This window comes from Talpa europaea (assembly GCF_964194135.1).
Source record: "Talpa europaea genome assembly, chromosome: 9".
NCBI lineage: Eukaryota > Metazoa > Chordata > Mammalia > Eulipotyphla > Talpidae > Talpa > Talpa europaea.
The window spans coordinates 41603800-41614667 of NC_140076.1; the positions used below are offsets into that span (position 1 = coordinate 41603800).

At 39.3% G+C, this 10868-nt stretch overlaps 1 protein-coding gene across 1 annotated transcript in view; it reads left to right on the forward strand.

Annotated features, from left to right (window-relative positions):
• Positions 1 to 6479, forward strand: part of DDAH1 (dimethylarginine dimethylaminohydrolase 1) — a gene marked incomplete at its 3' end in the record, with an annotated part of 123925 nt that extends 117446 nt beyond the window's left edge. The window contains exons 5-6 of the mRNA XM_084241747.1: positions 2288 to 2431; positions 6363 to 6479. Coding sequence (XP_084097873.1) covers positions 2288 to 2431; positions 6363 to 6479 — 261 coding nt within the window. The remainder of the gene's footprint in view (positions 1 to 2287; positions 2432 to 6362) is intronic.
• Positions 6480 to 10868: the final 4389 nt, after the last annotated feature.

A 10868-nucleotide genomic window follows, 5' to 3' on the forward strand; every position in this document is an offset into this window, starting at 1 on the left:
TGAAAATGCACTGCTGAGGGGAGCAGCGGGCATGACAGGAGAGGTCTGCTGCACCATGTGGGTCACCTCCCTGGCCAGGGATCAAACTCATGCTGCAGTGTCTGAGGAAAGCTTCATAGTGCTAATGCTTAACCCCTTGTGCCACCAGGGAGGCCCCTGTCTTTCATTTCCTGTTCACATGTTCAAATAAACTTAAAGTTTCTTAGTTAGGGCTCTAAAGAAAAACCCACTCCACACATAATCCACTCTGTAGGCCTATCCTTTCAGGGAGCAATTCAAATTAAAAAGTGCAAGAGATAGCCAATCAAGTCCTGTAGCTGCACCAACTGTGCCATGTCCTGATATGATTACGTAAGAAAAAAAGAGTTACTGGGGCCATAAGCGAATAAATTATAAGTACCAAATCAATATGAAAAAGCAGATATTAAGATAGTTTGTAAGAGAAAGAGATCAGGAAAAAGCAAAATCTGGGACTTTAATGGTGGTATTGTATGATAGCATATACCATACTCCTAAAACTCATTCATGGTTATAAAACAACATTAATCTCAATAAACATAATTTAAAAAGAGATAGCAAAGTCAGAACACTAGTAACGGTTTTAAGTTGCACAGATCTGGGTTTTAATCCACCTCTATGATGTTGAGCAAGTTACATGACCTCTGCCAGTTCTATTTCTTGAACTCTTGCCCAGAAATATTGAGATTCAATAATAAATGTAAAATAGCACGGTTCCCTCTTTGTTCTCAGTGTATTGTAATATAATTATTCTACTTATTTAGCAGTTTTCTCTTAACCCTTAACATATTCCAAATTAAATGGTTTACCTGATTGGTAAGAAAATGCTTATTATGTGCCACTCTTCATGTTCTCTTGAGGAATGAATTTTCTGCAGAGCAGGAAGTTTCTTCCACTCTTGCTTGCAATAACTTTCTGTCTAATGCCACCATGACTGAGTGGGAAAATCTACCTAATTCTAGTGTCTGTTTAATAGTAAGAAACACAGTGCTATATAAATACAGATAGGGGAAGGGAGACTTGGTTGGGGAGGTAGACTAGAACTAGATTGTGGGAAAGATCTTACTAGATTATCATAGCATGACATTTCAGCGGATTCCTTAAAATGTACAAATATTGATTAAAAATAATTTAAGTCCAAAATAATATTTGCTTTTGGTGTTTAGATAGTTTTATTGGGGAGAGGGATGCTGTTTGGGAGAGGTTGTTTTGTTTGTGTTGAGGAGGTAGGGGTGAGTTATTGATATTTTAAATTTTGTACAGGTTTTGTTATTTTCTAAGGTATTTTATACTAAAGTACTAATAAACTCATCATTTGATGGACATATCTACTAAATTCTTTGTTCTCCAAGTGTGGTCTAGGGGCCATCTGCCTGAAAATTACCTGGAGAACATTCAGAATGCAAATTTCTATTCCTCACCTCAAATCTGCCAAATTATAGTCCCTGAGGGTGAGGCCTGGGAACATGAGTTTAACATTCTTCCCAGGTGATTTTTATTCTCACTGTATTAAGGGCATCACCTGCCAACAGACAGGTGAATTCATTTTAAATGTACCTAGAAAAAGAGGAAATTATGTTTGTTTGCATATGTACATACATATGTGTGCATAGTTATTGCTAAATAAGTGTATTAACTATTCAGATTTATCAGTATTATTTTGTTTTAAGGAATCTGATGAAATGGCATTCTATGAAGATCTAACAAGATCTTTTCCACAATCTGGTTCTAGTCCACCTTTCCAACCAAGCCTTCCTTTTCTTTTCAATGTTTGTATGGCTATGTCCTTTCTATACCAGGCTCCAGAATTAAGTAGATTTTCTCACTCCATCATGGTGGTAGAAAATTCATTTCCAAGAAAGCAAGACAAGTGTTAACTTTTTAACAAATAGATTATAGCAACCTTGCTTACTCAATCAAGGATCATCAAAATCCCTCCAGGACCTTTTATATCTGTGGACATTTTGTACCTTACTGATTGGTCTTATGAACAACACTAGAAAAATCATAGGCAATTTTAAAATCTTTTTTTTAAAAAATAGAGACTAACACACTCTTTTAAAAGAACAAGAACTCTTGCAAATCTTTCAAAGAATCATAGCTTCATCGGGTATGTCCTCTTCTCGTTGTAGGTGAATAGAGGGAATAGACAGGAACCTCAACACAAGAGTGTTCTTAAGCATCAGTTGCTTATATCCCACTATAATACCTCCCTTCTGTTTGAAAGCATGGGGAGACAGTGTTAGACCTGCTTTGTTTCTCTTCATAGATCATGCAACAGATGAGTGACCACCGCTATGACAAACTCACCGTGCCTGATGACATGGCCGCAAACTGTTTATATCTAAATATCCCCAGCAAAGGCCATGTCTTGCTGCACCGAACCCCAGAAGAGTATCCAGAAAGTGCAAAGGTAAAAAAACACCTTTCCTGGAGGAAGATCAAAACAGGGGTGGGAAGAGCTCAAGGAACCATGGAGATGGTTCATGGAATGGGTGGTGGGAATTTCACGGGGACTATAACAGACATGAAAATGCATACACTGTACAAAATTGAAAAATGATGTAAAAAATACATAAAATAATAATTAAAACAAAACACCTTCCTGATCACCGCAGCTGGGTTGGCCTTCTTGATCATCTTCCTGCGGGGATGTTTTCCTGATGGAGTGATAAATCTCTCTAGACATTGCAAATCATTCAGAAAGCAGAAAGTATGGTATAATTTAGGGCACAGTAAAGTTAATTTAACTCACTCTTCTCATCCATGTCATTATCACTAATGTATGCACAGTTGTTGAGATGAGATACCCGGTTTCAAAGCTTTTCAAATGAGTGTGTGGATTTCCCAAGCAGCCAGTGCTCTGGCACTGATTAAATGCACCTTTCCGCACTCTGGTATGCATTATGCACAGAGACCTACAATTAGATGGTCAACTAGGTGGTTGTTTTCTGACACATCTGGAGTGCCCCTCATAAGAGGGTCATTTGTTTCTGAGGGCAGGGGATTACAAATGGCCCAAAGAAGTGGGTGTTCATTGTCAGGGCTGCAAAAAAGAAGGGTCTGCACATCCTAGCAGCAAAGGTGAAAGGAAGAGCAGGAAAAATATAGTACACGGGGAGCCAGTCAGCTGGTCCAAGAGCCTTTGCATTTGTGTTCCAACAAGGGAATTTTCCTTAGATATGGAATTCTTTACTGCTCTGAGAAAATCTTCCTTGTCTTTCAAAGCACTCTTCCAGTTTCCCGTGAATACTTTAGTAATTTCACTTGAACTCTACCAAGCACGTGGAAAAGCAAGTATCCGTAGATTCTTCAAATGTTTGTATCTTTTCAGTCTTTCAATTATATTCATCTCTGCCCAGGGGAACAAGATATTTATACTAAGAATGGCAGAAAAGCCTTTAGTAACCATGGACTCATTTTTTTGTACATCTTATGCTTTAAAATTTTTAGAAAATATGGGCCTCCATTAAAACCGTAAAAACCCAAATCCAGGCCTCCCTGGTGGCGCAGAGGTTTAAGCACAGCACTATGAAGCTATCCACAGCCACTGCAGCACACGTTTGATCCCCGGCTAGAGAGCTGACCCACATGGCTCACTGACCACTCCTGTCTCACCTGCTGCTCCCTTCAGCAGTGTATTTCAGTAGATCTGCCTGTTCTGCTCCCCACTTTGTCTCTGGTGAATCCTCTAACCCCTACACCTCTGGCCTGTACCCCAGTTCTTGTATACATAAATAAATCTTTTGTAAAAAAATTAGAAAATATTTTATGCCACCCTTGTAGATAGGTAACTATATAATTACTAGGTTTATCCTCATTATATATCTACCTCTCAGCAGATAAAAAAAGAAGAATGCGAGCATAATTTCTAGCTCTGTGGCTGAAAGTGTGAACCTGGGGAGAACAGGACTTCTGACCCCACACTGGGGCTTCCCCATCTCTCAGATGAATAGGGGGTCTCATATTTAACATGAAGCAGGGTTGTTAAAAAGGCTCCTGAACTCCCAGGAGTTCAGGCATATGGCATATGCATTATCAAAAAGCACCCAGTTTATAGAACTCACTTGGAGAAGCACAGCTCTGGAACATCTATAATGGTCATTAATTGCTTCTGAATTCAGCCCTGGGTCTCTCAATGAAAACATTATCAGCATTTACTGAGGGCTCGCCCCGTGTCTCACAGGCTACGTGCATTATCTTTTTTTAAAAAAGATTTATTTATTTATGCATACAAGAACTGGGGTACAGGCCAGAGATGCAGGGGGTGAGAGGATTCACCAGAGACAGAGTGGGGAACAGAACAGGCAGATCAACTGAAATACACTGCTGATGGGGAGCAGCAGGCAAGCCAGGAGAGGTCTGCTACTCCATGTGGGTTTCTCCCTAGCTGGGGATTGAACTCATGCTTTAGAGGCTGCAATTGCTTCATAGTGCGGTGCTTAACCCCTTGCACCACTAGGGAGGCCCTATGTCCATTATCTTATCTAGTCCTTAGATCAGCCCTGTGAAGGGGTTGTTATTATTCCAGTTTTAGCCACCCAGATGTCGCTGAAGTGGTTGTGCTTTAAGTAGTAAGTTGTCTAAAGTGGGTTTGGGGCCTCCCTGGTGGCCTAGGGTTTAAGTCTCAGCACTATCACCCTTAAGGCCTGAGTTGATCCCTGGCGAGGGAGCTAAGCCACACATGGCGGAGCAGACCTCTGCTATCTCACACGCTGCCCCCCCTTAGCAGTGTATTTCAGTAAATCCCCCTGTTCTGCTCCCCACTCTGTCTCTGGTGAATCCTCTCATCCCCGCACCTCTGGCCTACACCCCAGTTCTTCTACAATATAAATAAATAAATAAATCTTTAAAAAAAAAACTGGGTTTGGAACCCAACTTTGTCCTGCTCCAGCACGCTTAATTAATCACTGTCCTGAACAAAATAGGTTCCTGAAGAAGCAAAGTCAATTATCTTTAGGCAGCGTATATTGAGGTGATTTTGTTTTTTAAAAAGTCTTTGATCTTCAGAGAAAAATCGATTAATTTGAAGTTTTGGCACATGCTTTCTATTAGTGTCAAAAATGCTATAAAATTCATACCTGTAATATAAAAGCAGTTTGACCTGATACTTCACATAAATTACATTTTGTCAAGTTTTCCCAGTGGCGTTGGTAAAGAAAGAGACATTAAAGTATAGTTGGCCAGTTTTTACAATGTGGAGAGAGTAAAATTAGGACTGAAAACATGCCACCAACTCTCATTTATCACTTAATCTAGAATGACAATGGAAGCATGAGAGCATTCCTACCAACAACCACATTTTTTTTTAAAGATTTATTTATTTATTTATACAAGCACTGGGTACAGTCAGAAGCGGGGAGGGTGAGAGAATTCACCAGAGCCAGAGTGGGGATCAGAGCAGGCAGAAGGACCGAAGTACACTGCTGAGGGGAGCAGCGGGCGGCAGGAGAGGTCTGCGCGCCATGTGGGACCCTCCTCCTGTGGCCGGGCATCAACCGGCACTGCAGAGGCTGCCTTCAGCCTCACAGCCCAGCATTCAACCGCTGTGCCACCAGGGAGGCCCCAACAACCACATTTCTGACACATCTTTGGCGCTGAGGTTATGGCAGAGCTAGTGGTTAAGCAATGCTGCTAGCTCTGTGCTTATGGCTGTGGGCATGTGTGATTTGGATGTATATCCTAGGATTAATGGGTGAATAGCCTAAATTCTAATTCTCTACACGAGGGGGGAGATGGACTTTTAGACAGAAGAATTATTTATTTTTTAATTTTTTTTGAAATTATATATTCACTTTTTTAATTTTTTAAATTTTTTACATCATTGTTCATTTTTATTTTTATATTATTTTTTTATTTTTTTACATTGTTCATTTTTAAACAATATTTGCTTCCTCCCACCCCCTCAGGTGTAGTCCCCATAGAGTTTCCTTCATCAATGCATCTGTGCACCATCACCTCAGTCCCCTGTGCTCCTCCCTCCCTCCCTCTGATCCCTCTCCCTCCTCCTCCTCTGCAGGATGTCTCTGATTTATAATTGTCCATTTTTGCTTTGTTGTGTTTTGTACTGTTATTATGTTTTTACACTGATGTTTTATTTGGTTCCCCTATATTCCTGCTATAAGTGAAACCATCTGATATTTTTCACCCAAAAATAGATGACTGGATCAGGAAGATGTGGTATATATACACAATGGAATATTATTCAGCAATCAGAAAAGATAAACTCATGCCAATCCCAGCAACGTGGATGGAGCTAGAAGGAATTATGCTCAGTGAAATAAGCCAGACAGAAGCAAAATTATAATCCTCTTCTCTCTCTTTTCCCTTGACCCCTACTGTAGGTGTATGAAAAGCTGAAGGACCATATGCTCATCCCTGTGAGCCATTCTGAATTGGAAAAGGTGGACGGGCTGCTCACGTGCTGCTCCATTTTAATTAACAAGAAGGTGGGCTCCTGAGTTGCAGTCCCTCCCTCGGAGCTGGCAATACTGCACTCACGAGGCCCATAACTCTCCCCATTCCCGTTGTTTTCATTGACAATCTACTGTGCCACTGTGCTACTAACTGGTTTACAAAAGTTTAATTCTAAGTTTAATCACTTCATTCTGCACACTCCCCTTGAGGTGGTACCTAAGTTATGGATTTGCTAAATGAATTAAGCAATCTAGAAAATATAGAGCCAATGAATTGCTGAAATGTGATTAATAATAGTAAGGAAACACTCATGTTTGTCTTATCAGTGTAAAGATTGTTTATTTGCCAGTATGTTCTGAGAAGTGACTTCTTGATCAGTCAGATAAGCTGCATTTTTTTTCTATCATTAATCATCTTGGTTCCTATGAAATTCCCTGATCATGGATCCTATTTTATTCCCTCTTTTTTTTTTCCTTTTGAACCTTGGGAAGCTTTCTCCCAGTAACTTTCTTTGTCTTTTCCACCTCTGTACAGTCACCTTACGTAAGATCTGGAGTCTTGCCCCCCAGGACACCTTCCTGCGTGCCCAGCCTGTCAGCCATGGTCTCCTCTGTCTTCAGGCTTTGTCTTACCAAGCCCACTCTTCCTAAGAGAGCCAAACGGGCCCCTCAGCAGAACCAGAACTAAAATCAGAGCAGCTGTTTGGGGAGAGTTACACACACAGAGGCATATCCTGATAGGGTTTGCCCCAGATATCTAAATTCCAGAAGTATATCACCACACCTAGGAAGGTAAAATTGGCAAGAGGTGGTTGCTAGGGGACTATGGATCAAGAAGCTTAGAAACAGCCCATGGGTACAACTTCTTAGAAAGTCTTCAAGTCACATTCCATGAATTTTTGCTTCATTACTGGTCATATACAGAACTTGGAAAACAGCCTTATTTGTTCCTTCAGCTTCATTTCTTAAAAAAAAAAAAAAAGACATCACATCTAAAATTGATGATTGATGATGGTCTGGTGCCAGCCAGATGGAGCATAGTCCAGAAATGATCAGTTCAGTGATGGAAACTAATCATAGACAATGGTTTGAAATATCCATGAATACTTTCTATGGAATTCAATGAAAATGTCTAGTCTTCATATTACACAAACTTAAACTGACACTTGTCCCTTACAAAGAACAATGCAGCAAGGAAGGGAAAAGCCATTGTCTTTTACTTACACTTGAAAGAATCAGCCTCTCCACAGAGAAATGGCATTTTCCAAGGAATGATGACTGATCTATGCATGTTATCAAACTTCCTAGTCATTCCACCATTCCTGGATTGCCTGTGGCTTGTTTAAGATTGAGAATCAGGATTAAGAAATAGTACTTCAAGTCTTGCTCTGCCAACCCGTGTGTTTCTGAGCTAGCATTCATGTTTGGTGACCAAGAGAGAATTACCTTCATTCACTTCCTCTCCCTCTCAGCAATTGGAGGTGACAAGCCTCTGAGAAAACCAAGACATAATTAACCACTATCTGTCTTTTTCATTCATTTAATGACTTTTGCCAGAATTGGAAGAAATTCCTTCTCTTCCTTTTCCTCTTTGTTGCTTCATTTTGAAAGACATGTCATGTGCAAATAGCTAATTATGTACATCCTATGAGTGACCCATATCTTGGTCACTGTTAGATTTTGCACTGCCCTATCATGATGAGTAATATGTTTTCAACAATGAAAGAATGTTACCCACATGCCTAAGTTAATGAAGAAAAATTGCCCCTGAGTGGTTGTAGTTGCCTTTTGTGTTCTGGCACTATGTTGGAAAAAGCAGAAATTCTCCCTCTGAGAGTTTAACATTTCAAAAAAAGAAAAAGAAAACTAACAGAATTAGCCAGTTTAGGTTTAATAGTAAAGCCAATTGGCATATAATTTTCAATATCTTTAGTTCTGTCATCCTAAATTAGCTGTTTTTCATTTATGTTTAGTTAATTACAAGTGAATTGATTTTTCTTTTGTACAATTTGGGCTACAGAAGACTGCTTTTCACTTTTTTCTTTCCTTTGCTCTTTTCCCTCTTTGTCTCAAGAAATCACGTCATTTGTATGTGTCTCTTCTACAGTAACTGCTTTGTCACCTACTATGCTGGCTTCTTTGGACTCCCTGTGATATGATGATGTGAAAGTCTAAATATTCACAGCATAGTAGTATTACTTCTTTGATGTTCTCATCAACATAATGTCATCTTTGAAGAAGAAAGATAATCCATTATTTAGGCCCCGTCCTTGTCTCGTGATTTATAAGGATAGATAAACTAACAGAAGCTGCTTTATGAAGTTATAAAGACCTTAGGAATTGTATTTAAGTAAGTAAAAGTTAAGTCAGAATTAGTTGGTCAGTAGGAATCAATTGAATAAGAACAATATAGAGAAGATACATTATTTAACATTATTTCTCAAACTATGGTGGATTGCTATAGAAATCAGCAGGCAGATATCTCTGTGTATTGACTGCTCTTTTAAGCCACTGTGAACAGGTTTCTATGGCTGTCTCTTTATCTCTAAGGGAAAATAGTCTATAGATGAATAATGTGACTTATATAGAGTTGCATGTTAGTCTTTGTAATTTTTCACTCTATAACATTCTACAGAACAGACATGATTCCAACATGCCGTGAGAGTTGTACATTTTGCATCTTGTTGCAGCCAGTGTGTGGTTATCCACTCTGTGTGCCAAAACCAGTAATGCCTTTGATGGCTCTTTAGTCCAGAGAAGTTCTGCACTGATTTTAATCTCTTGCTGTCCCAATCCTACAAGTATACCAATCACGATGGAATAAAGTGTGAGTTGTACTGTGATCAATAGTGTATGCCTCATTCTTGCTGTAGTGAGCCAAGTCACCCTTTCCTTGCTGTCAGTGATGGGACAATGTCTCCCTTGTCCTACTAGCTACGGAATTAGAAAAACTGCACTTGCAATATATGGCCTTACGTGCCTATTGAGCCCTTGAAATGTGGCTACTGTGTCTGAGGAACTGTTTACTTTCAATTCAATAAAATTTAAAGGGCCATCTGTGAATAGTGGCTGCCAGATGAGAGCACAGCTCTATACAAAGTTTTGGTAAGGAATGGAGACTTCCCAGATTGCATACTGTCCTTTCAATCAAACATTTAACAAACAAAAATGTATTGACTATGTAACAGGAAAGTTTTCAAGAGCTTATAATCAAGAGAGGTAATAAATAAATAAACTGTCATAAATTTTTTTTAGAAAAAAGAAATGCTGTATACTTGCAAATCAGCTGCCATCAAATGCTTGGATTAAAATGATATTTACAGTGATCCTTCATACTTTGAATATTTAAAAGCATGCATGTTCTCCCTGCTAGGTCATGAGGACTCGATTCACATGTGCTCTTCCTTAAAGAGTCTCCTCTTTCTCGCTTTTACTCCTAACTGTGGTAAGGCTCACTTAAGGTGGCATAACAGTGTGTTTTTTTTCCCCTGGTCATGCAAGAGATTTTTCGCCTTTGTTTTTCAATAAATATCTTATAGAAAATTTATCTTTTAGGAAATTTATCTTTTAGGGATTTTTTTTAAGATTTTTTATTTATTTATTTATACAAGATTGATTGGTTGATTGATTGATTTATACAAGCACTGGGTACAGTCAGAAGCACGGGAGAGTGAGAGAATTCACCAGAGCCAGAGCGGGGAGCAGAGCAGGTAGAAGGACTGAAGTACACTGCTGAGGGGAGCAGCGGGCGGCAGGAGAGGTCTGCGCGCCTTGTGGGACCCTCCTCCAGTGGCCGGGGAGCATCCGGGGATCAAACCGGCGCTGCAGAGGCTGCGGGCAGTTTCGCAACCCAGTGCTCAATCACTGCGCCACCAGGGAGGCCCAGGAAATTTTTTTTAAATGAAGATCTTTATTCACAATTTTTCCAAACTCAAAATAGCTTTACTGTTTTTCTTTTCCTGAGTGTAAAATTAACAATTGTTCACTATAAAAATAAAATTTAAAAAAACTATAAAAGCAAAAGTAAAGAAAAAATTATGCAAAATGTCATCATGTCACGATAACCACTATTAACATTCTGAAGACTATCTACATATCTATAAATAGATATAGATTTAAATATGAAATAATTTTGCATAACCATGCTGTTCTGTGGCTGCTTCCTTCACTTAGCATTAAATTGTGGGCATCTCTCCATGTCAATAAATACAGATCTATATCATCAATTTTAACATCTCTGAATATTCCATGATACAATTGTTGAAGCTACTCTTCTAATTTATCTGGAGTGTTATATCATGGGTGTTGAGTATGCTCACATTGCTGTTAGTGAAGGGTCTTCAAGCTACCAGAAATGCACTGCTGATTTAAAATTGAACACACTCCCAGAGTTTGTTCAACCTGGTGTCATCTTATTGTAACTGAATGATACAT